Genomic DNA, 20,363 nt, shown 5'->3' on the forward strand with positions numbered 1-20,363 from the left:
TTCGAACAACACTGATTCTACGCAAGATTTTTTCAAGAGTTTAGGGAGGGGGCATTACGGATGTTTAACGACGGAGAGGTCAGACAAAGAGACACGATCCAAGGAGGGATCGCTGTAAGACTAGAATTTATGGCAGTCGCATGTTTCCGATTTTTTCCTGCAAATTGGTACAAACATCCGTGGGTCCGTGTCGAATGTAGAAAAGGACAGCGCATGTAAACACGGAAAATTAACCCTTCGCACTCCGTCGTCGTCGATAATGTGCGACATTTGAAATATGGATACAAAACATAAAATTTTCATTTTGTTGAAGATTTATAAACTTGGACTTGTTTTATATATAATGTAGCTAAGGAATAAATATTTTGTTTGATTGCAGCAACCGTATTTTTTTAATATACATTTTTTATATATACATACACTTGTAACTAATATAGTGCTGAAGTTGTTGGTGTGCTATATGAGTCTCTAGGCTGGAGTGCAAAAGGTTAAACCACTGAATACCGTTTAAATTATACCGTGTTTAGTGTCATTTTAATCAGAAAAATGCGACAAATAAATTGATGAAAATCCCATCTGTGTCTACATATAAAATAGAAAAGTATGTTTGTATGACTGTATGATCCCATCAATCTGGTCGCACGTGTTGACCATGTCGGGGTTGAAATTGTCGGAGCGCTGTGGTTGTAAATAATCGGCGGGTTCGAAACTGATCCGTGCGCGTTTTTTGTATGCCATAACAACCTTTTCAGGTATACCGCCATTGATTGGGCGCAACCCAGCTGGAGGGCCTACACCGCGAGCATCTAGTAAAAAATAATTAAATATAAAGAAGTTTTTATGCCGGATGACGCGGCATGTTTACGCTTCACACTGCTCGGCGACCGAGGCAGCTTCTGGGCCCCTCGCGGGGTTTGCCCCCCAGTGGAGAGGACAGAAGAACTGACTAAGATCGTACAGCTCTGTCCGGTTTAGATCAAGACTTTATTGTACATTTTCTTCGATTTATAGATTCGGAGTTACATCAACAATTGGTATAGGTGTAAATACAAGTGACCATTCAAGGCCACTTCACCGACAGTGAATGACATCGGTATAACTGCTTCCTCTATTATGATACCGCCATGTCCTTCTACACTCGAGAGTCGAAGAGCGCATGTGCCTATAGGTTTGTACGAATCGAGGGAGGAAACAAATGGAGTAGCGGAATATGCCCAACAACAGTAATATTGAAACAGTATTTGAATTTCATTTTTTTTTAGTGACCAATTTTTTTGGGGAAAAAAGAATTTCAAAATTCGAATGCCCCACTCTAACTCAAAACTAACAAAATGTTTGAATAGAAATTAATCTTAAAACATTTAAAAAATTCTCTGAACATAAAAATGAAGAATTATGCTTATTTTGATCCACCCAGTTTGTGTATCTGCTTCATTGTTTCAAATAAACTATCAGTTTTCTATTTGTTATCCTCCATTATCCCCTTTTGTAGTTTTCTTGTTCTCCATTATTTTATAAGATTTAATTACATTTTATTGTATTGAAAATAATATATTAACACTCTCAAAGTCGTTTAATCCTTTCACTATTTTAAATTGCACCTATTTTCGTCATAATGTAATTGTTATCTAGTAATATAATTGAAAGAAAGTTCGTAAAAGTAGCAGAAAATCGTAATAAGCTAGTGGAAAACGTTCCGATTGCAAAATCGACTGGAAACGTTGTCCGAAGGGGGTCAAAAGTATTTCAAGAGCGAAACACGCGCTTAATACTTGTTACTCAAGATGTTCGTGACGGTTTTCCAGTATTAGGTTAAACGCGGTTCACGAAGGGTGGCGTGTGCCCTCCTGTTCTCGTGCTCTTTATCAACTCTTTCACGAAACGTGCTTCGCCATGGTTCGCGATATACGTATACGCTGTTCACGTATGTATACTAGTAGTCACTCACAAGTATTTATCTAGAGCTTTTTTCCTCCCGTGTGCGTCGAGTAAATCCGCGCACGACTGGAACTCTCGATAAACTCTGTGAATCGAGTTATGTTTTTTCGAAAGATTTTTTTGCGTGTATTTGTTTATTGAATGGAAAAGCTCGTAAAACTTCCGCGCCAATTAAAATCAGTAATTGCGGGCCGATAAACGCTATCGGTTTTCTATATACATGTAATTAATTAGCTTTAAGCAATTTGATTTTTTATCCGGCTGCGTTAATCATTATATTAAATGTCTATTAGAAACTTTCAATGTTTGTGTATTTACTGAATTTTATGGACACCATTCTTTTGACAACATTATTAAATTGTTATTAAGTTAAGTGTAAAACATAATGCACCAAATTTCACGATTAATTCTATGAATAATATTATTAGAAATCAAGTTTAAAGTTCGAATATAAATAATATAATTTTGTATAATTTCATGAGTTAAATATTGGACTGTTTGTTTATTGAATTATTATACTCGCTATGATTTTAGTAAATAATGTTACAATGTACAAATTTTATTTATATTAAGGATATACTATTGCAGAGAGAAAACGTGATTGTAAAATATTTGACCTAATTTTTGCAAAAAATAAGTACATATGAATGTGAACAAAGTAAAATTTTTTTAAATAGATATTTTTTAATGTTTGTCGGCAGTCCTTGACTCGAATATGCGGTGTACCTACAAACAAACGAAAGCACTGTTTACGTGCAAACTAAATAACGATAATTAGACCCATTTCGTTCGTGCATGATTTATTATTAATTTCGACCGAACGATGATACGAATTATTAATGTGTAATTTAGCTGCAATCGATTACTCATCAAGATGCGTGACTACATGTATACACAAGTTGTAAATTGACAGTCATTAATGGAGTCCTCGTATCTTTGTAATCGAAAAACAAATAAACTGATTTGGTTAATTTATTAGCTATCATTAGCTGCTTCAATATGCATGTAGTATGTAGTATGCATATCGAATTATGTTATTATTCAAAATTTCTTATATTATTCATGAGAAAGGTAGATATGTACATGTATGTATATGAGTCTACCTTTGTAGTACCTACACTGCTCCTCAAACCTATCTTCGCTTTAATGAAAAGGGATTACTCTGTGATTATGTTTGCAGAGCGCTCAATACGGCGCTGCTTAAAAGACCACAATGACACTTTTATTACGTCATTATTTCGTTAGTTTTAGTACTACTTCTACATGGAAACCCAATTTCCAAGAATTATTAAATATTATATAATAATTATTAACGATCATTTTCTTGGACGAATATTAATCACATTATTTAAGGCAAGTAACGCCATTATTATTTGCGTTGACTATTAAAATATAATGATATAAAAATTATTCAATAGAATTCCATTAAAACTCTAATTTTTTACCACCTTTATAACGGAGAGACATTCAAGAAATTATTTCTGATACATTTAATAATATCATAATACTTTTAATCATATTATAATATTATTAAAATTTAATAATGACATTTCTGAACGTTTTATAATCTGCGAACTTCCCGTCTCAAAAAGACAATGAAAAAATTATTTGTAATACTTTCAATATTGTTTTGTATTATCTACAGTATCGTGATAAACCACAATAATTTTTCAAACCGTGACAGCATTTATTGCGATATCTAGTATGTTATAAAAGTGGAAATAAATATAGAAGTCAGTCACAGTCGGACAATTGCAATCAAATTTAATCACAATACAAATTAACAGCAGTTCTACGAAGTCCTCAAAAATGCTTGACAGAATGGCGTCTCGACACACTGCACCATTAAAATAATAACCCGGGCTCTTGAATAACAAATTGCAATTACGTTCAGAAAATTTTTACTTTTCATTGCGCGAGAGTGAAAACAGTCGATCACTGGTTAGAGCGAGGATCATAATTACGTAAAGACTGTGTGCGGAAAAAGTCACTGCATACTAAGAAAACCATCCACTTCAAAAAAAGTTGAATCAGTTAATTTATTTCTTTGACGTGTTTTTAATCTAGTAATAAAAAATATATATAGAGAGAGAGAGCTGTTGACTATTTAAAAAGTGTAAGAGAGAGAGAGAGGGAGAGAGAGAGAGAGAAACGGAAAAAGATACTTTTATAATAGCCACTATATTAATAATGATAAGAGTAACTACGTATATAGATGTTCAGTATTAATAAACCGCCATGATACTTTAATTAATAATATCATACGTGTTATTAATAAACTACAAGACATTTTTATATGAAGTTTTTAAATAAAATTGTTTTATATTGTTAATTGTCAGGTTGTCATAACACATAAATAACAATTGTATTCTGAATTATGGATTACAACATTGACACTACGCTACTACTACTTTCTTGAAATATTCTACGAAGTACCCGATTGTAATGCAATCAAAGTTTCCGTTTATTTGATCAATTCAATGGAAGATCACGGTCTATTGTTTCGCATTCAATTTTACATTAACATTTAAGTTATTTACGCTACCGAATTTAACGAATGTTCCGAACCATATCACCTATTGTACGATGAGTTCATAATAGGATAATACAAGTTTCTTCATGCACGGGGAGCCGACTAATCGATATTTATTGATTGTCCTTTGGAAACCTAGCACACAAAACGCACGAACCAGAATCCTTTTGCATTCGAGACGTCGATTTATGACTGAAATTCTCGCACAGCAACACCTACCTAATAATCTTTAACAAATGGAATCAGAATTTACATTTACAGCCCAATAAAATGTGTGAACGCACAATTGCGCTACCATAAATTTTTTATCGAAAAGAACGAGATAATAATTCTGTATATTTTACGCGGAACATAATTAAGGTATTCTTCCCATTGGAGGTATAAAATTTCACGATTTATGTCATTTTGAGTGCGCTGATCCGTGCAGGTCGAAATTCAGCAGATATTTTCAAATAACTAGTCCACGCTATATTCAAATTAAAATATCTTCTATACATACGTATAAACAATAATAAAAGTAAATAAATGTCGTTTGCAATTTTCAATTACGTGTTTATTAATTATAATAACATTTCAACATTTCAACTTTTCAACATTTCGATAGCTCAACAGGCCAACATTTTCCAGGCAATTGTAGAAAACGGTGGCGACTGCGTAATTCATTAAGAAAACTGTCACGGTGAAATGTAACCGCTTGTGTTTTATCTTCAAACCGAGCACGGACCATTGAAACCATCTAGTATATTAATATTCATTAAGCTATTAAGACTTTGCTGTGTAACTACTCCGATACAATGCGTTCACATTAATTGGGACCTTGCCAAATCTGCGGCTACTATCTATTTGCATTTTCTTCCGGTTAGTGCAGATAATCGACATTCTACTGTAATTCAATGTACCTTGGTCGCATAAAATATACGAAAATCCATGGATATATGTACCATAGGGAAGCGACGTTCTTTTTCGCGACAACGGTCTTTCTACCTAACCCATACCTGTCAATCATGGCCTCAGTACCGCCTGGTCGAGCAGAATAAATGGATCTGGGGTCCGTTTACGTCGGGGTTGGCACTAGTGATGGGACTGATACGATACACATTAATGCTACTCAAACAAAATCTTTTTCTCTATACTCGGGACGGTTTCTTGTACCTTATCCTTTTAAACTTTAAACTTTCAATTAACCTTTTTATTAATTTCTTTTGAAGCTTCTATTATTATATAGTATTATCTATTATTATATTTCATTAAAGAGGATATAGGCGTACAATAAACATTTTCCTGTTTCTTCTAAGAAATTACTGCTATAAAAGTGCTAAAAAAATTCTTGACGAAGTTTGGAGGGTGGTTTCATCCCCTAAGGCCTGTTGTCCCACAATTTCTCTAACAGCGACAGTGATTAGATCTTTTTTATTACTGGCAATTTTTCACAAGAAACAGGAAAATGTTTGTTGTATATTCTCTTTCGATTATAGAAGGTTCAAGAGGAATTAATAACGAATGCTTAAAACTACTGCAACATAATTTCTTTATGTTCCATTAACTTTTGCAATTAAAAGCTAAATTTAACTGGCAATGTCTCGTAAGACTTTAAAAAGTAACTATTGTTAGTCAGTTCCAAGCATTGTTGGTCCACACTGGTATTCTCGAATGTGTGGCAACCAATCGGAATAATTCACAATGGCCAGTTAACGATTTTTCTGAACGAACCACGTTTTTGTATTTTTCGTCCGTTGAATCTGATTCCATGCATCCGTTTCTCTTTCATCCATCGAATTTACATTTCATTCACCGCGACATAATCGCTCGAATGTGTACAGTCACTCGTGAAAGTATAGTTGATCGACTATGATCAATTTTGTTTCACACACTTACAAGCACAAGGGAGGTTACCCGATCATAACACGCCGATTTTTATGGAATTTTTGTATGATACAGAACTCAAAAAAGTATTTCACACGTATATTTCTTTTAGCTGCCGACTTTCATGTTATGGTGATGAAAACAGCCCTGAAAAATCTATATCATTGAATATCTCCGAAACTATTAAGCCTAGACGAAAATTTCAAAACCCAATTTGCGCGACTCCGAATGACAAATCGTTTAGTCTAAACTGATTAAAAAAGATAATAATTTGTTTAAAAAATATGTTAAAAATCAACTATTTCGTTTTCGAGTTACCGATCACAATGGCTATATCTTTCAATCCCGAGCGTTCAAATATTTTTGCGATCCACTGTACGCGCAGAATTTTTTTCGATAATCCATAAAATCGCGAGTCCATAAACGCGGTCTTCCGCACAATTCCCGTGATTCGAATGTGGTAAACAAATTGGTAAAAAAATCGACTAGCCTCAAACATTCGAAACTTCAAAACCACCTGAGTTTGTACAGAGTTCGTAATTACTATCTCCGAGATCGCCTCCCCGTTAATCTCTCGCGAGCCTCCTTCATTAAACTGTATCTCGCAAGCCATTAAACACATTGTACGGAACTCTCATAACACATCATACGTTCTCGTTTATAACTTCCGAGTCTGTTAATATTCTTCCATTCTCACGGTGTAGTTTCCGAGAAAATAAATATTGAAGACAAAGCGTAGGATTTGAAATTGAAGTACGTTGGCTGTGCCTGGGCAGTGATAATTAAGCAGTTCTAATTTGCATGGTAGCACTCTGTAGCTTAAGATAGTTTAATATTTAATCATGAGTACGGTAAGGCTTTCAAGCAATAGTAGAAGCGCGAAGGACATACGAATCTGAATTTTTCAAGAAAATGGTCATGTTCACTTTGCCACCCCTAATGGAAGGGAATCTTCATAAAGATGACTTACTTAGAGGTTTCAAAAGGGTAGGTTTCACCCGACAAGATTAAGTAGATCGTTGCTCGAGTTACAACAGGTGAAACATTTTGAGGGCGTTTGAATTTGCATCAAGAAGAGCACCGTCCTCTCTTTACCCTACACTCTAGTGCAAACAGAGAAGAATATAACTCGAATGTGTGAAAAGTAGACCTACTCTTTGAAATGAGGCCGGGTAGATCGTTGTCCGACTTTTTTCCCCACGAAGCAATAACTCTCAAAGTTCGCATAAATATGTCTAAATCTACCATTTTTGTCGGTCTGACGAGGAAGCTTTGGTTTTCGAATCAGTGAGAATTTAATTTAAAAAAAAATGTTGATGTTTTCACAGACGACACAATCGGGAGCATGTTCGACCGAAAGGTGTCTCCAGATTCTCACCTGCTGTATCATGCGAAAATATCCTGGAAAATATCGACAAGAAAACAAAATTTCTAGAATCACGGTAAAACAGCTGACCTTGCGTGTCCTTCGGGCGGAGAGCTATGATGAAGACAGCCGTGCGAGGTCCCAGAGACTCAGTCCTCAATGTCACACTCCGTCATGTCTGCAGTTCCATCTTCCACCGACTTGGAGTCCCATAATCAGTCTAGAAATCGTTTAAATACAATTCAGCCATTCATGAGAAGCTTCTTTGCGATCCGTAAGCTAGATAATCCATGATCGCAGCAGGACAATCTTCCAGTTCTTTGACTTGGCTGGAGAAGCAACGCGGATCATCAAGGATTCACTTAGGTCAATCCAATCATTCCTCTTTTGCAAACTCGAACTTAGTCCCTCGGCTCCCTACAGTCTTTCCGATAGTCCGAACGTTCGCCGAGATTACTATAGTCGGTACGAAGGAGTCCCAGTCACCGATTCTAACTCGATTTTACGCAGCTATCCTAGATCAATCACTGAAATCTTCTCACGAGTACTCGTTACTAATATTCCCAGCTTGAGCCGGATGTCCTGCTATAGGTCGCTATAGTTCTGTGACTCAGAGAACTCCATGGCACGTTCCTAGAACCCAATCGACCCGACGATCATGCTCGCAAAGAGTCCCCGGCTCTCGACAGGTCCACATCTCGAATGTACACGTTCCCTCTTCACTCGCGCACCACATAACTCAAGGTTACCGATGGGAAAATCGATCAAATGGGAAATCGTCTAGAGATTCGCCGTCGATCTTCGAGCAAAAGCGCGCGACTTCCGGTTCAAAATTCCGTCCCAGTTCGAGTCGGCCACGCGGCGAGGATTGAAGTGAGCGCCGTTGAGCGTCGCGACGCTGTGCACCGTCGTCAACCCCGTTCCAGAAGACGCTTGCGCAGCTCTGTTCGGCGCCCTTCGACGCGAACGGGGATGAATCGTTCCCCGTTGTTATCAATTCACCTAGTTTTCTCCATAATCGCCGGGTACCCGCGGCGTCGCGTCGGTTAGCCGTGTGAATTAACAATGAGTCACTCGATTGCGACGCGACGGTGCCTCCGATTGGTCCGGACTGTTCTGTTGTGAACGACACCTCATGGCGGTAATCACGTGGCGATAGGACGCGCGTGTGGCGGATCGGTAGTACCGATTCGATACCCTTCTGCACTACTCTGCATACAGCCATCGTAGGAACGACGTCACGCTTTTTATAATTGTGCATCCATATTCTTTAAAAAGCAATAACAATTTTAATTTTTGTTATGTAAAATCAAATGAAAATAAAGAGGAAAGGATTTATGAAAAATCAAATATTGAATTCATAAAAAATGTAATATATGTTTAATAAGATCGAAATCATGCACTATAAAACGCAGAATAAATGATAATATATTTCTATAAAAACAACTTGCACTATAAAATGCAGACTACTAAATAAATAATAACTTGCTGTTAACTTATAAAAATATTTTTCCGAATAAAACGTCCGGCCATTTTTAAGTAAAGCACTTCTACCAATTATCTCTGTTTCACTCGGAACAAATAAGAAATATAACGTCTTTCCTACCAGTGATCCATCGCAGTTGATACCACTTTCTTCCTCTTTTATAGAACACAAAATGAACGGCAGCAAAACATAAACCTTTGCAGACGCTGCAGCATAATCCTCCTGGAACGTAGTTATATATACGTTGTATATTAAAACAAACGCCCAATAATTCCTTTACCAATTGTCGTAACAAAGAACTCGTAGATGCAATTATACTAACATTTACTGAATAAATTCTGAGTTATGATTGTTTGCAATCTTCCCCCTAATTACCTCAATGCATTCTTTGCAGAGTACATTAACATTCATTTCGAGATTAATCTGAACGTTTTATAAGATATCGTAAAGTAATAATTACGTAAAAATACATGTTTTCTGTCATTAATTTTGGACATGCCTGTATGTATTGGGTTGGCAAGAAAGTAATTTTTCGGTATTTTAAGATGAAGTAAAACCCAACTTTTTCATTCAAACGATGAACTTCAATTAATAAAATATTTTCGTATTTATTCTTTTCGGCAAAAGATCATCGAACAAAATGGAAAATATCTTATTTATTAAAATGCATTGCTTGAATAGAAAAATTCGCCTCAACATTCACTTTGACAAATCACACGACAAAAATTTTTGCCCAGGTCCCATTGTCTATAAAAAAAACGCGAATTTTTAGTGAAAAGTGCTCGAGGATCGCGCACGGAACAAGGCACGCGTGCGAATTGGCTGGATTAAATATCTTTTCGACCCAGTTCAAAAGACAAATCGTCGGTAGCGCACGCGGCAAAGGGGCGAATCAACTGGTTCCTGTGTTGTTCGTGACGCCACGTTGCTTCGCCGGTGGATCCTGTGGCGCGGTGTTAATTTTGGACTGTACTTGATCACACATCCTCGTCAAAGCAGAAGATTGGGATCACCGATAGAGCTTTGCATGCGCTGACCTACTGCTTGCTTGCTACTCGCTGCTGTACAGTTCGCGGCGTGTCGTGTATCTCCAAAACCTGTTCGCCGATCGACACGATCGCGCCGCCCTACCATGTAAACTCGCACAATTAGTTGGACTCCGTTACCGGACCAAATTCGCGGATCCATGCGAATCGTTGCACCACTATTCCTAATACGATGTAAGAATTCAACAAATTTTAATTGACAACGATCAAAAGTACATACATAGTGGCTCTACATTTTTCAGATTTTTCAACTTTGACGCATGATAAATAACAAACTTATGAATAATATTAAAATTGCTGTGTACATATGTATTGGGTTGGCAAGAAAGTAATTTCGGTATTTTAAGATGAAATAAGAAACCGAATTTCCTTATTCAAGCGATGAACTTTAATCAATAAAATATTTTCTTATTTATTCCTTTTGGCAAAGGATCATCAAACAAAAGGGAGAATATTTAATTAATTAAAATTCATTGCTTGGATAAAAAAATTGGGCTCTATTTCATCTTAAAATACCGAAATTACTTTCTAGCCAACCCAATATATCGAGATATTTAAAATAAATAAAGTCAAATCTTACCGTTCAAACAGTGGTACATAATTTTGTTTTGGTGTGTTTAGCAACAAGAAAGGATAAAGTGAACAAATATCTTCAATTTTTTAAATTCATATTACATTATGTTAATTTTTCAATCTTCCACACGTCGGACATGTAAACGACACGCTTGAAGCACCACATTCTTCGTGACCCTAATCAAAACAGGAAATGCATTGGACCTATTCTTCACAGTTATTATCATCTTTGTATAATTCCACGAAATAAATATTCTGTGTCGTCGTCGTCATTAAAAATGCACAAAAATGCATAAATATAAGAGAAAACGAATTATTAAAAATGAAAAACCAGAGTATCCCCTTAAATTGATTAATAAATTGAAAATAAGGTAATAATGATTTTAGAGATGCTCTCTCTCTCATTGTGGAACGTTCAGGAAAGCTTGGAACGCTGTTTCCACTGGCGGAGTACAGAACGCTGCACAAAAGTCCCTTGTTCGAAGAAACCGGACCGTAAATTAGAGTACCTTTTCCGCCATCTGCGGGCTTGCGATGCGTCAATTGCCATTGGGAACAGTGCAGCTGGACCATTTTCCTGGACAGCATGGCTGGCACTTGCAGCCGTGCTAAAACTTTTAGGAGGCCGTATACAAACCAGAACGGAACGTTATATGTACATCTGGAATAATTAAAAACGAAAATTAAACTCCGCGTAAATTCAAGGTTATTCAAAGGATGCTGTTGAAAAAACGCATGATTCAGAATCGACCAATGAAACGCCCGGGGTGATCCGGTTAAAAAAAACGATCCCCTGGAATGCAGTGAAAAGTTCGAGGTTGGCCGCGTTTGAATAAAGGGCAGTATCAGAGAGACGTCTTCGGTGATGTTTGAAAGCGGGTCTTCAGAGTGTCGTCGCGACGGCCGCTGAGATGTATGGTCACGGAGGATGGTCAACGACAGGACAATAACGTGAAAAGGGGCAAGAGAAAGAAACTGGCAAAGGTGGGGGCGGCTCTCATCATCCTCTGCTAATATTTGCATGCGCGTGCACAAAGAGCCTAAAGAACGATCTCGTTTATGCTACACGATAAACATAAGGGAGGAGACCGGAAGACGGTGTAACCACCGCTTAATGCGCCACTGGATATCCGTCTGTTATCGCGATACACCACCTCCTACAAAGAAAATGGTGAATTAACTATACACAGGACCACGTTAACGGAAATGTATAGATGTAGACAGGCTCAAACCATAAATTTTCCTTTTGATATTGATAAATGTCCTTCTGCACTCCCGGATAAAAAGACAGCGCCGCGTCAAGATTTACATGATTTTAGTTCATTGCAACTGAAATTTGTTTCTACACATTATTGCAGGATACGTGAACAGATTTGATCAACCTGTTTAGCTTGATTCGACGAAAATAACATTTTTACGAAATACTTTGGTCACATTGGTGTTTTACCCTCTTTACATTTAATAACACTCGAACACGTATAACAACATATACATATTTGTACTTATGGTTACGAAAATTCCCAAGCAGGTTTTATGTCGATAAGGTACCAAAAAATGAAAAAAATATTGCTTTTTTCTTTTTCTGAGATTCAACTTCGAATAAAAATAAGTGCAAAATATCTCGTCTCCTCTACTTAATTTTAACTTGATATCAGTAAAATTTCGCATTTTTCAAGTACGCGATTTGAATAACGTGCTATTATCGAGTTTTTGACTGTTACAAATGTTCTTGCCATAGACATTGATCGCCGTGTGCGGCTTGTATATTGTGATAAATGTGTTGATGTGAATACAGTTGGATGCTAGATATACATACACAACAGAACGACGTATACAAGGTGTTCTATTTAAATGATTCCTCTCGAATGTCTCCGAAGCTATTGAAGATGTCGAAAAATGTTGTAAATAAAAGTAAAATACTGTCTCAAGAGAAATAATTTCACTTAAACATTATCCGAATTTATTATACGAATTATCCTTTATGCGTCTAATTATATCTGTTCACGATGTGTTCATGACGTTTAAATCTTCCCACCATTTACATACTCTAACATCGAGTTATGGAAATGTATGAAAATCCCTGACCACAAATATTAGAATATCGAACGGTAAATTTCCAAATATTCGTATTGATACAAGAGATATTAAAATGTTTTTATAGTTTTATGTACTGTAAATGCTATTACATTTGAATATGGCACCATTTGCATTTGTTAACGTCAAGTTATGTAAATCTCCGTCAATAAGTATTCAGTGTTCAGACATCCATCACAGAATGCTTATGTCTGAGCATTTATTTAGTTAAGTGTAAGTTGCAAAATTATACGGGGAAACAAACAAACAAACAAAGGAATAACATTTTTCGTTTGGCAGCTCGTTTTCGAGAAAATCAGGTTTAAAGTTCCGCCAGGTTCGCGTGCTTTAGTATATGCACAAAGTAGAATTGGTTGATCATGGTCAGACGCGTCAGACGATTTCTATGCAACAGCACGTGTATTCGCTGCATTGTCAAACTCGATTTTCTCGAAAACGAGCTGCCAAACACCACCTGGAAACACCACCTGCCCGGTTGTACTACAATTTCGCAAACACCCTGTATATTAATAATACATATTAGCACAAACGAGATATAGGCGTAGACCAGTTACCTTGTGGGATTTAAAATACCGAAAACTGATAAACTAGATCACTGACGAGGTACTATTAAAGACTGTCAGCCTTATGGGAGTTCGTTCTCGTCGGTGGTTCGTGTCACCCGAATATTTCGGTGTTCTCTGTCGGTGTTACTGGTCCCGCTGAGTAGCACAGGGGCACCGACCAGATACTATTAAAGACTGCCAGCCTTATGGGAGTTCGTGTCACTCGAATATTTCGGTGTTCTCTTACGCCCTCTACGATATATTCTGACTGGAGTGAGAAACAGAAGGCCATCGACATGATCTCGTCGGTGAGAACTTCTCACTGAGAAGGCAAATCGTCACGGAACCATATTGATCATCATGAATTGTTACATTCTGTACCGAGCAGATATTTCAGACGATGTTAGTTTCAATATTAAAAGCAAAACTCAAGGATAAAAATTCTCAGAAATATATTATTGAAACATAATTTTAGGAAAATCAACAATTCCTATTTCTTTTATACGAGACACCTCAGTTTGTAATTTCAAAACATTTCATAAACGAGAATTATTACCTTTCACTTTTTTATACATAAATGTTCCAAGAATCGATCTGGACAGAAATATTTTGAAAAGACTTCACTTTTTTGAATAAATTAATGCGTGCGAATGTACATGGTTTAAAAGTTATTCTATATTTCGAGTTTTATATTTTCGAACACAGCCCTCCGCTGTGTCGGACCTTGCTTGCATGTACCAGACCGGTTGAAGCCGGTAGTCGGCGTCGATACATTGAGAGGGGTGGTTCATTGAGACCTGTTCACTCGTATTGCCATTCTCTCTGTTCGTAATCCTACCCACGTTACCTCAATGCATTGCGTTGCCTGGTGGCAGGTAGTTGGCAGAGAAATTCTCTGTTCGTCATCCTACCCACGTTACCTCAATGCATTGCGTTGCCTGGTGGCAGGTAGTTGGCAGAGAGATGGTGTTACGTTTGAACACTTCTCACTGTCCATTCCTCTTGGTGAGGACACGTCGGGTATCGGCTCTGACCGGAGCTCCACTGCAAGCATTGTACGCGCCGCGTCACCTTCGAACCAGAGCCTTCTGCTCTGGTTCGCTCTAGTTTCTCACTTTGAAAGAATCAGAGCCTTCTGCCTGATTCGCCTTTGATCCCCCGTGGATCGGAGACTTCTTCTCCGATTCACACCTTCTGCCCCGCGATAATTACTCGACATACTTGCGTAATTTAGTATAAGTGCGTCGCTGTAAGAAAGGGAGCCAGAAGGAATATTGCATTCGTTCTGACTCCCTTTCGGGTCTCTCGTGCAGCAACCTCCTCGTGGTGAGACCTGGGCAATCGGTATTATCCTTTATTTGTTAGAACTTTTAGTGTCTTATGAATAAAGGATAATATCGAGCTAATAGCTGCACATTTAATAAATATGTTGATTTTTCAATAAATTCTATTCCTATACCTATTGTCTTTCACAACATTTTGCAATTTTACCTTCCTTCAGATCAAAATATATGTATTATCCAAGCTGATTTGCCCCGGGCGTGAACAATGTCATATATCGTCTGGTTCTATTTAGGTAAAGAGACGGGATAGTATTTCGTCGGTGTTAGTATTATAAGGCAATTACAGAATGGGTAAATACTATATCATTCTTCTTCTACTTGACGAGTATCTCGTCGTTGGTAGAACTTTTAGCGATGTGGTATTTCAGATCACTGTAAGTTCCACGTTATCCCCGCGCCCGTCGCGCCCGGTTACTGTCCCGCTGAATAACACAGGGGCTGGCAGTCTTTAATAGTATCTCGTCGGTGTCACAGCGCACACAATATAACTCATGAATCTGACAATGAGTCTATTAGTGAGAGGCACTTACATAAGTTGAAAAAGCGAAAGAGCGCCATCTGCAACTTTGACATAAATCGCACGAATTTAGGAGTTTCTGTAGCTTAATTAGAATGTATTCCCAGTATTCCGGTAGAAATTTTGAAATGTTTGACGTCAAATTAAAGGTAGAGGATGGTACTTTTTGATAGGGACACTTTACATTAAAAGAAACACGAGAGCACATAAAGAAAACAATAGAATCCTCTCATCAGCTCGAACAATATTGATAAAATTTTTTAACTGAATTTTTAACTGACAATGAGATAGAACCATATAAGGCTTAAAAGAAAAAGTTTGAAATCATTTAAATTGTAAAAGGAAACTCCATTTTCATTACAAAATAAGACCATGTCCTGTAATTCCAATAACATAACGATACTCAATCCTATTAAAACAGAAAATAGTAGTACCCAATCTGCCCAAAAAAAAGAAGAATTCGATTTTGATTCAGTCCTAAAAGAAAAATGGAAAGAAGCTCAAAATAAAGGGACATTCCGTTATATACTAAACATTGAGAATACAAAATTATTAAGTGGAAAGTATCAGTTCTTAGCTCAGGTAATATAACAACTTTAATGAAAATGCTTTTGTATATTCAGATCACAGTGTACTGAACCCACATTTAAAAAAACATCAATGCTCAATACACAGATCTACACTGAAATGATGTATTTTTTACTTGTGTTAAAACAATTGCATATGTACGTATATATGTGTATTTCTAATGCTTGAAAAATATGATTAGTCTAACCCTAATATCCAAATACAAACATAAAATCGATATTATTAAATAACATAAAATCATTAGAAATATAAACAATCTTTCAGAAATTATAATATATATAATTACTTAATGACTTTAGCTGAATGTTGATCGTGGTTACAATAGAAGATGTCCTGAACATATCACTTCAATGACACAGCCTTTCGATGTAAAACGTTTCAATTTTACGAAAATTTCTTCAGAAGAGGAAATAATGTATTTAGATGGAAATGAGGAAGACGTAATTGCAATTAATATTAGTCCACTAGAGTACTGTCACTCCTTATTGTTACCTGAGAGATGTAAACAATTGCCTCAGGTTGTGACAAAGTATAGTTTGTATAAAGCACTGCGTATATTTGCATTAAGTCATGATCCGTAAGTATATCTAAATATTGTCACCATAAAATTTATATTATAACGTTACCAACGAATTATTAATTACAAATTATACTATGTTCTTAGATATATTCGAGTGGCATTCAATAGTCTCTGTGCACACGCATCAGTAAACCATCTTCATTGGCATTTATATTGCTTAAATCACAGAATGCTATTGGAACATATTGTAAATAAATTTTGCTATATCTTCCTATTTTATTAGCTATGTACATTAATTTACTATTACCATTTTTCAGGATCTTGATGACTTCATGGGTCCTATACAAATTTTAAGAAAATATCCTGCAAATGGCTTTTGTATAAAGTATTCAAATGTTCCAAATTTAGACGAACTTGTAAATTGGATATTTTTAATAATTGATTATTTGCAAAAATCTGAAATACCACACAATGTTTATATTACAAGAGCGAAAACAGACTCTGAAGAAGATTATCAAGATTTGAGAATTTACATTTGGGCTAGGAAACCCAGTATAGGCACAAAGGATACTAATATCTTTGTTTGTGCTATCTGTGAACTATTTGGTCACTTTTCGATAAAATGTAAACAATTTTTTAATATACTAGGTGCCTGTATTAAGTGATAGGAAGTTACTGTATATAATTTTAGAATTCCTACATGTACAGGGTGTGGCCGGACGAGTGGTACAACCGAGCAGGGGGTGATACTACATGTAGAAATAAGTCGAAAAAAACGAATAACATTTGTTCGTTTGACGCTTCGTTTTCGAGAAAAACGAGTTTAAAGTTCCGCCAGGTCGCGTGCTGTAGTATATGTACAAAGTAGAATTGGTTGATCATGGTCAGACGCGTCAGACGATTCCTATGCAATAGCACGTGTATTCGCTGCATTTTCAAACTCGAAAACGAAGCGTCAAACATAAAAATGTTATTCCTTTTTTTCAACTTATTTTTACATGTAGTATCACCCCCTGCTCGGTTGCACCACCCGTCCGGCCACACCCTATATATCCTTGGTAATAGAAATATTTTATAAATTTTACAGCTGAGGAAATGTACAAAAATTTAACAGAAGAGTATCTAGCAAATATTTTGAAAGATGTAACAGAAGAATCTTTTTCACTCATTTTTGACGAAGTGAAAAATTTGATACAAAAACAGATGACTACATGAGACTTTATAACAATAAGAATTACTTTATATAATGTACATCTTTTTCGCATCGGAAGTACGTGAAGGGACTACTTGTTCCTTACGAACTTTGATAATTGTGTTGTAATTTAATAAATATTTGGTATAAAGTTGTTTCAAGCAGAAATGATATGTTAAAAAGTATGTATAATTATTTACTGTATTCAATAATGTGGACTGTAAAAATTGATGACATGATATAAGAAAAATAAAGTTTAATGTCAACAAATTACAGACAAATAAGATTATATCAACTTAGTTTGTAAATAATATAGAAAGGACAATTATACAAGAATTATGTATGGAATCAATTTCACTAAATTCAAAAACTCTTTCTCAAACTGTAGTCAGACAGTAGTCTTTTTAGTTTAAATAATCTTTGCTTTGTTATTGATGTCAGCTTTTACAGATTAACAATCACTAATACAATTAAGTATTAGTAATGTAAATATATAATAAATATTCAAAATCTTCGTATACATAATTTAATTTATTGGCAATGACTAAAAATGGTGTTATTAAACATCAAATTTCACATCAGTTTGGTTTACTAAGATGTGAAACAATTACTATGCTTAATATAGGAAAATATTAGCAGCGTGCTGCAATCACTCTTGCACGTCGTTGATCCACGCAATTAGAAAATTCTTCAACTAAATTAGAACATTTCAGAATTTCTTTCGAATTTTCTTGGTAACACTTAAGTACCTTCGACGTACTCTCTAGACATGGCTGCACACTATTGTGGATATTGAGCTTCTTCTTATCTGCAGAAAAATCAAATTTTCAGTTCAAACTTGCATTTGTTTGGTATAAAATGTTTTCTTCACATTCCATTCCTCATTCAATTTCCTCAGACATTTTTCAATGCACTTTGACAATTATGAATCTGACAATGAGATACATACCTTCATCTACATACAACTCTTCCACAGCCTTTTTATATTCCTCATCTATAATTTGATTAATTTTTAAGTGATGTTTCTCTAAATTTTCTAATCGCTTTTGCCAATATTGATCTTGAGTCAGAAGTTCTTGCTCTTTTTGTTGCTGTACTTCAAGAGCAGTTAATGTTAACTGCGGATAATAATACACAGGATATCCAGATGGTGCATCTTCACTTTGAGGTGGCGGCAAAGATACAGCTTTATTGGCAAATGGTTGTGTCATAGGAGAAGATCTTACTTCGTTTCCTGATTGAACTTTAGGTTCGTTCACTTTTTGAGTCAATCGTTGTACAACTGAATTTGATAATTTAATTACATCTATTTCTTCTTCGTTATCAATGGTAAGTCTCCGAGCACTTTGTCCAGCACCCATTTTAATTGTTTCTGTTTATCTTGAAAGGAAACAAAACATTTATTTTATAAATAGTATAAATAGAAGAATTTATCTGAAAAACTGTCAGAAAATAGATCTTATTTAGTTCTTTTTATACATATAATCTAATCTTGATAACTTTAAAACCTCTATGGGACAATAATTTTCTTCATTTCCTTCTGTTCCTCGATAAATCTGAACATATGTAAACTTACTTTCACTTGAGTTATATGTCACAGGTTAATATTTATTTTATCTCCTCGAATTTAAAAGAAGCTGTGACTGTCATTAATTTATGGTAAATGCAGGTATTTAAATGTAACAATGCATGAATCTCAGCTACAAGAACTATTTAAAGAGAAAGATTAATATGTTCTCTATTATTGCCACAAATACGTAATTAATCTTGTATACGTCATTATTTAAAATTATAATGCATAGTACGATATTCAGAGAATATATAACTTATTATATTGGATTATATGTAAATATATACTTCACGAAAAGCTACATAACCTTATTCGAACAGATTGTATTTAATCTCGTATCAGGAAATCAAGTAAATTTGTTATGCCTTCCATACACTTTGACAATTCACAAAATAGAAACATATGTCTAAAAAAATCCTTTGTGCTCTTTTTATCGAAAGATATTAATAAAAAATAATACTAACATATCACACGTACAAATTTTCATGAACATTGCCGTAACTTCTAAATAGGTATACAAGTTGTGTTATGTTTCATTATTAGACACTGTATTAGACATCTTTTTTTTTTGTTTAAATTATTTCTACTCACCAATAGTATTATGATACTAAATAGTCAAAGTGTTCAAATATAAAATTATAATATTGGGATGATTTCTTTTTTAAAAACTGTACCTATATATATATGCATATTACATAAAGTTATCCTTTTATATAATACCGACCACTTCAGTTATATTTCAAATTTATAGTGTATTGATTTTACGTACGAAACATATCCTAATTTTACAATATTTAATTAGAAAAAAATACCCGTACAAATGTAGAATTACATTACTTATCAGTGCATGTGTGTGTGCATATATATAACATTCAATTAAATAATTAATGTTTAGCTTTTAGCTTGAATAAAAAACATAAGATCATGTTTGATAAATCGAATTATAACTTATAACGTACCAATTTCGACTGCCACATATTTTATGATTTCCCATCAATTTCATAGTTTGCAACAGTTTGCAATATACAGGGTGCTCCAAAAAAGGTGTCCTGAGGTAATCTGAAGTAACTTTTTCCTTAGGTTGCAACTTTGCTAACGAATTACTATCAAGAAATAATAATATAGTTTCTTCAAAATTAAAGAAATATATGATCAAAGTAACAAATAAAGCGCTGCACCATACAGTGAT

General features: G+C 35.3%; 3 protein-coding genes across 8 annotated transcripts in view; 1 reads left to right on the forward strand and 2 right to left on the reverse strand.

Moving 5' to 3' along the window:
- The window catches only part of Machr-b (muscarinic acetylcholine receptor), a 62,794-nt gene extending 52,958 nt beyond the window's left edge, over positions 1-9,836 (reverse strand). The window contains exons 1-2 of the mRNA XM_076443292.1: positions 9,307-9,836; positions 7,791-8,968 (exon numbers count right to left, since the gene is read on the reverse strand). The gene's annotated coding sequence lies outside the window, so the exon portion shown is untranslated. The remainder of the gene's footprint in view (positions 1-7,790; positions 8,969-9,306) is intronic.
- A 5,386-nt stretch (positions 9,837-15,222) lies between these two features.
- On the forward strand, positions 15,223-17,996 carry LOC143218222 (GDP-D-glucose phosphorylase 1). Its single transcript, XM_076443295.1, has 5 exons — positions 15,223-15,886; positions 16,192-16,469; positions 16,557-16,659; positions 16,730-17,036; positions 17,500-17,996. The coding sequence occupies exons 1-5, from the start codon at positions 15,677-15,679 to the stop codon at positions 17,625-17,627; spliced, it is 1,026 nt and encodes a 341-aa protein (XP_076299410.1). The 5' UTR covers positions 15,223-15,676; the 3' UTR covers positions 17,628-17,996.
- A 120-nt stretch (positions 17,997-18,116) lies between these two features.
- Chchd3 (Coiled-coil-helix-coiled-coil-helix domain containing 3) lies at positions 18,117-20,291 on the reverse strand. Of its 6 annotated transcripts, none has more exons than XM_076443300.1 (3): positions 20,134-20,291; positions 18,554-18,984; positions 18,117-18,412 (listed from the first exon to the last, which is right to left on the reverse strand). In XM_076443300.1, exons 2-3 carry the CDS (start codon positions 18,963-18,965, stop codon positions 18,237-18,239), a joined length of 588 nt encoding a protein of 195 aa, XP_076299415.1. In that variant the 5' UTR covers positions 18,966-18,984; positions 20,134-20,291; the 3' UTR covers positions 18,117-18,236. The 6 variants fall into 6 exon arrangements, with proteins under 6 accessions (XP_076299415.1, XP_076299413.1, XP_076299412.1 ...); XM_076443298.1 differs by lacking the exon at positions 20,134-20,291 and adding an exon at positions 19,766-19,915; XM_076443297.1 differs by lacking the exon at positions 20,134-20,291 and adding an exon at positions 19,652-19,781.
- Between the last annotated feature and the right edge of the window lie 72 nt (positions 20,292-20,363).

This window comes from Lasioglossum baleicum, chromosome 18, assembly GCF_051020765.1.
Source record: "Lasioglossum baleicum chromosome 18, iyLasBale1, whole genome shotgun sequence".
In the NCBI taxonomy this organism is placed as follows: domain Eukaryota; kingdom Metazoa; phylum Arthropoda; class Insecta; order Hymenoptera; family Halictidae; genus Lasioglossum; species Lasioglossum baleicum.

Coding starts and splice junctions, on each gene's coding strand:
- LOC143218222 (XM_076443295.1), top strand. CDS start 15,677: ATGTCCTGTAATTCCAATAACATAACGATACTCAATCCTATTAAAACA. Junction 15,887..16,191: donor AGTATCAGTTCTTAGCTCAG/GTAATATAACAA, acceptor TAATGACTTTAG/CTGAATGTTGATCGTGGTTA. Junction 17,037..17,499: donor TGGTCACTTTTCGATAAAAT/GTAAACAATTTT, acceptor TAAATTTTACAG/CTGAGGAAATGTACAAAAAT.
- Chchd3 (XM_076443300.1), bottom strand. CDS start 18,965: ATGGGTGCTGGACAAAGTGCTCGGAGACTTACCATTGATAACGAAGAA. Junction 18,413..18,553: donor AGAGTTGTATGTAGATGAAG/GTATGTATCTCA, acceptor ATTTTTCTGCAG/ATAAGAAGAAGCTCAATATC.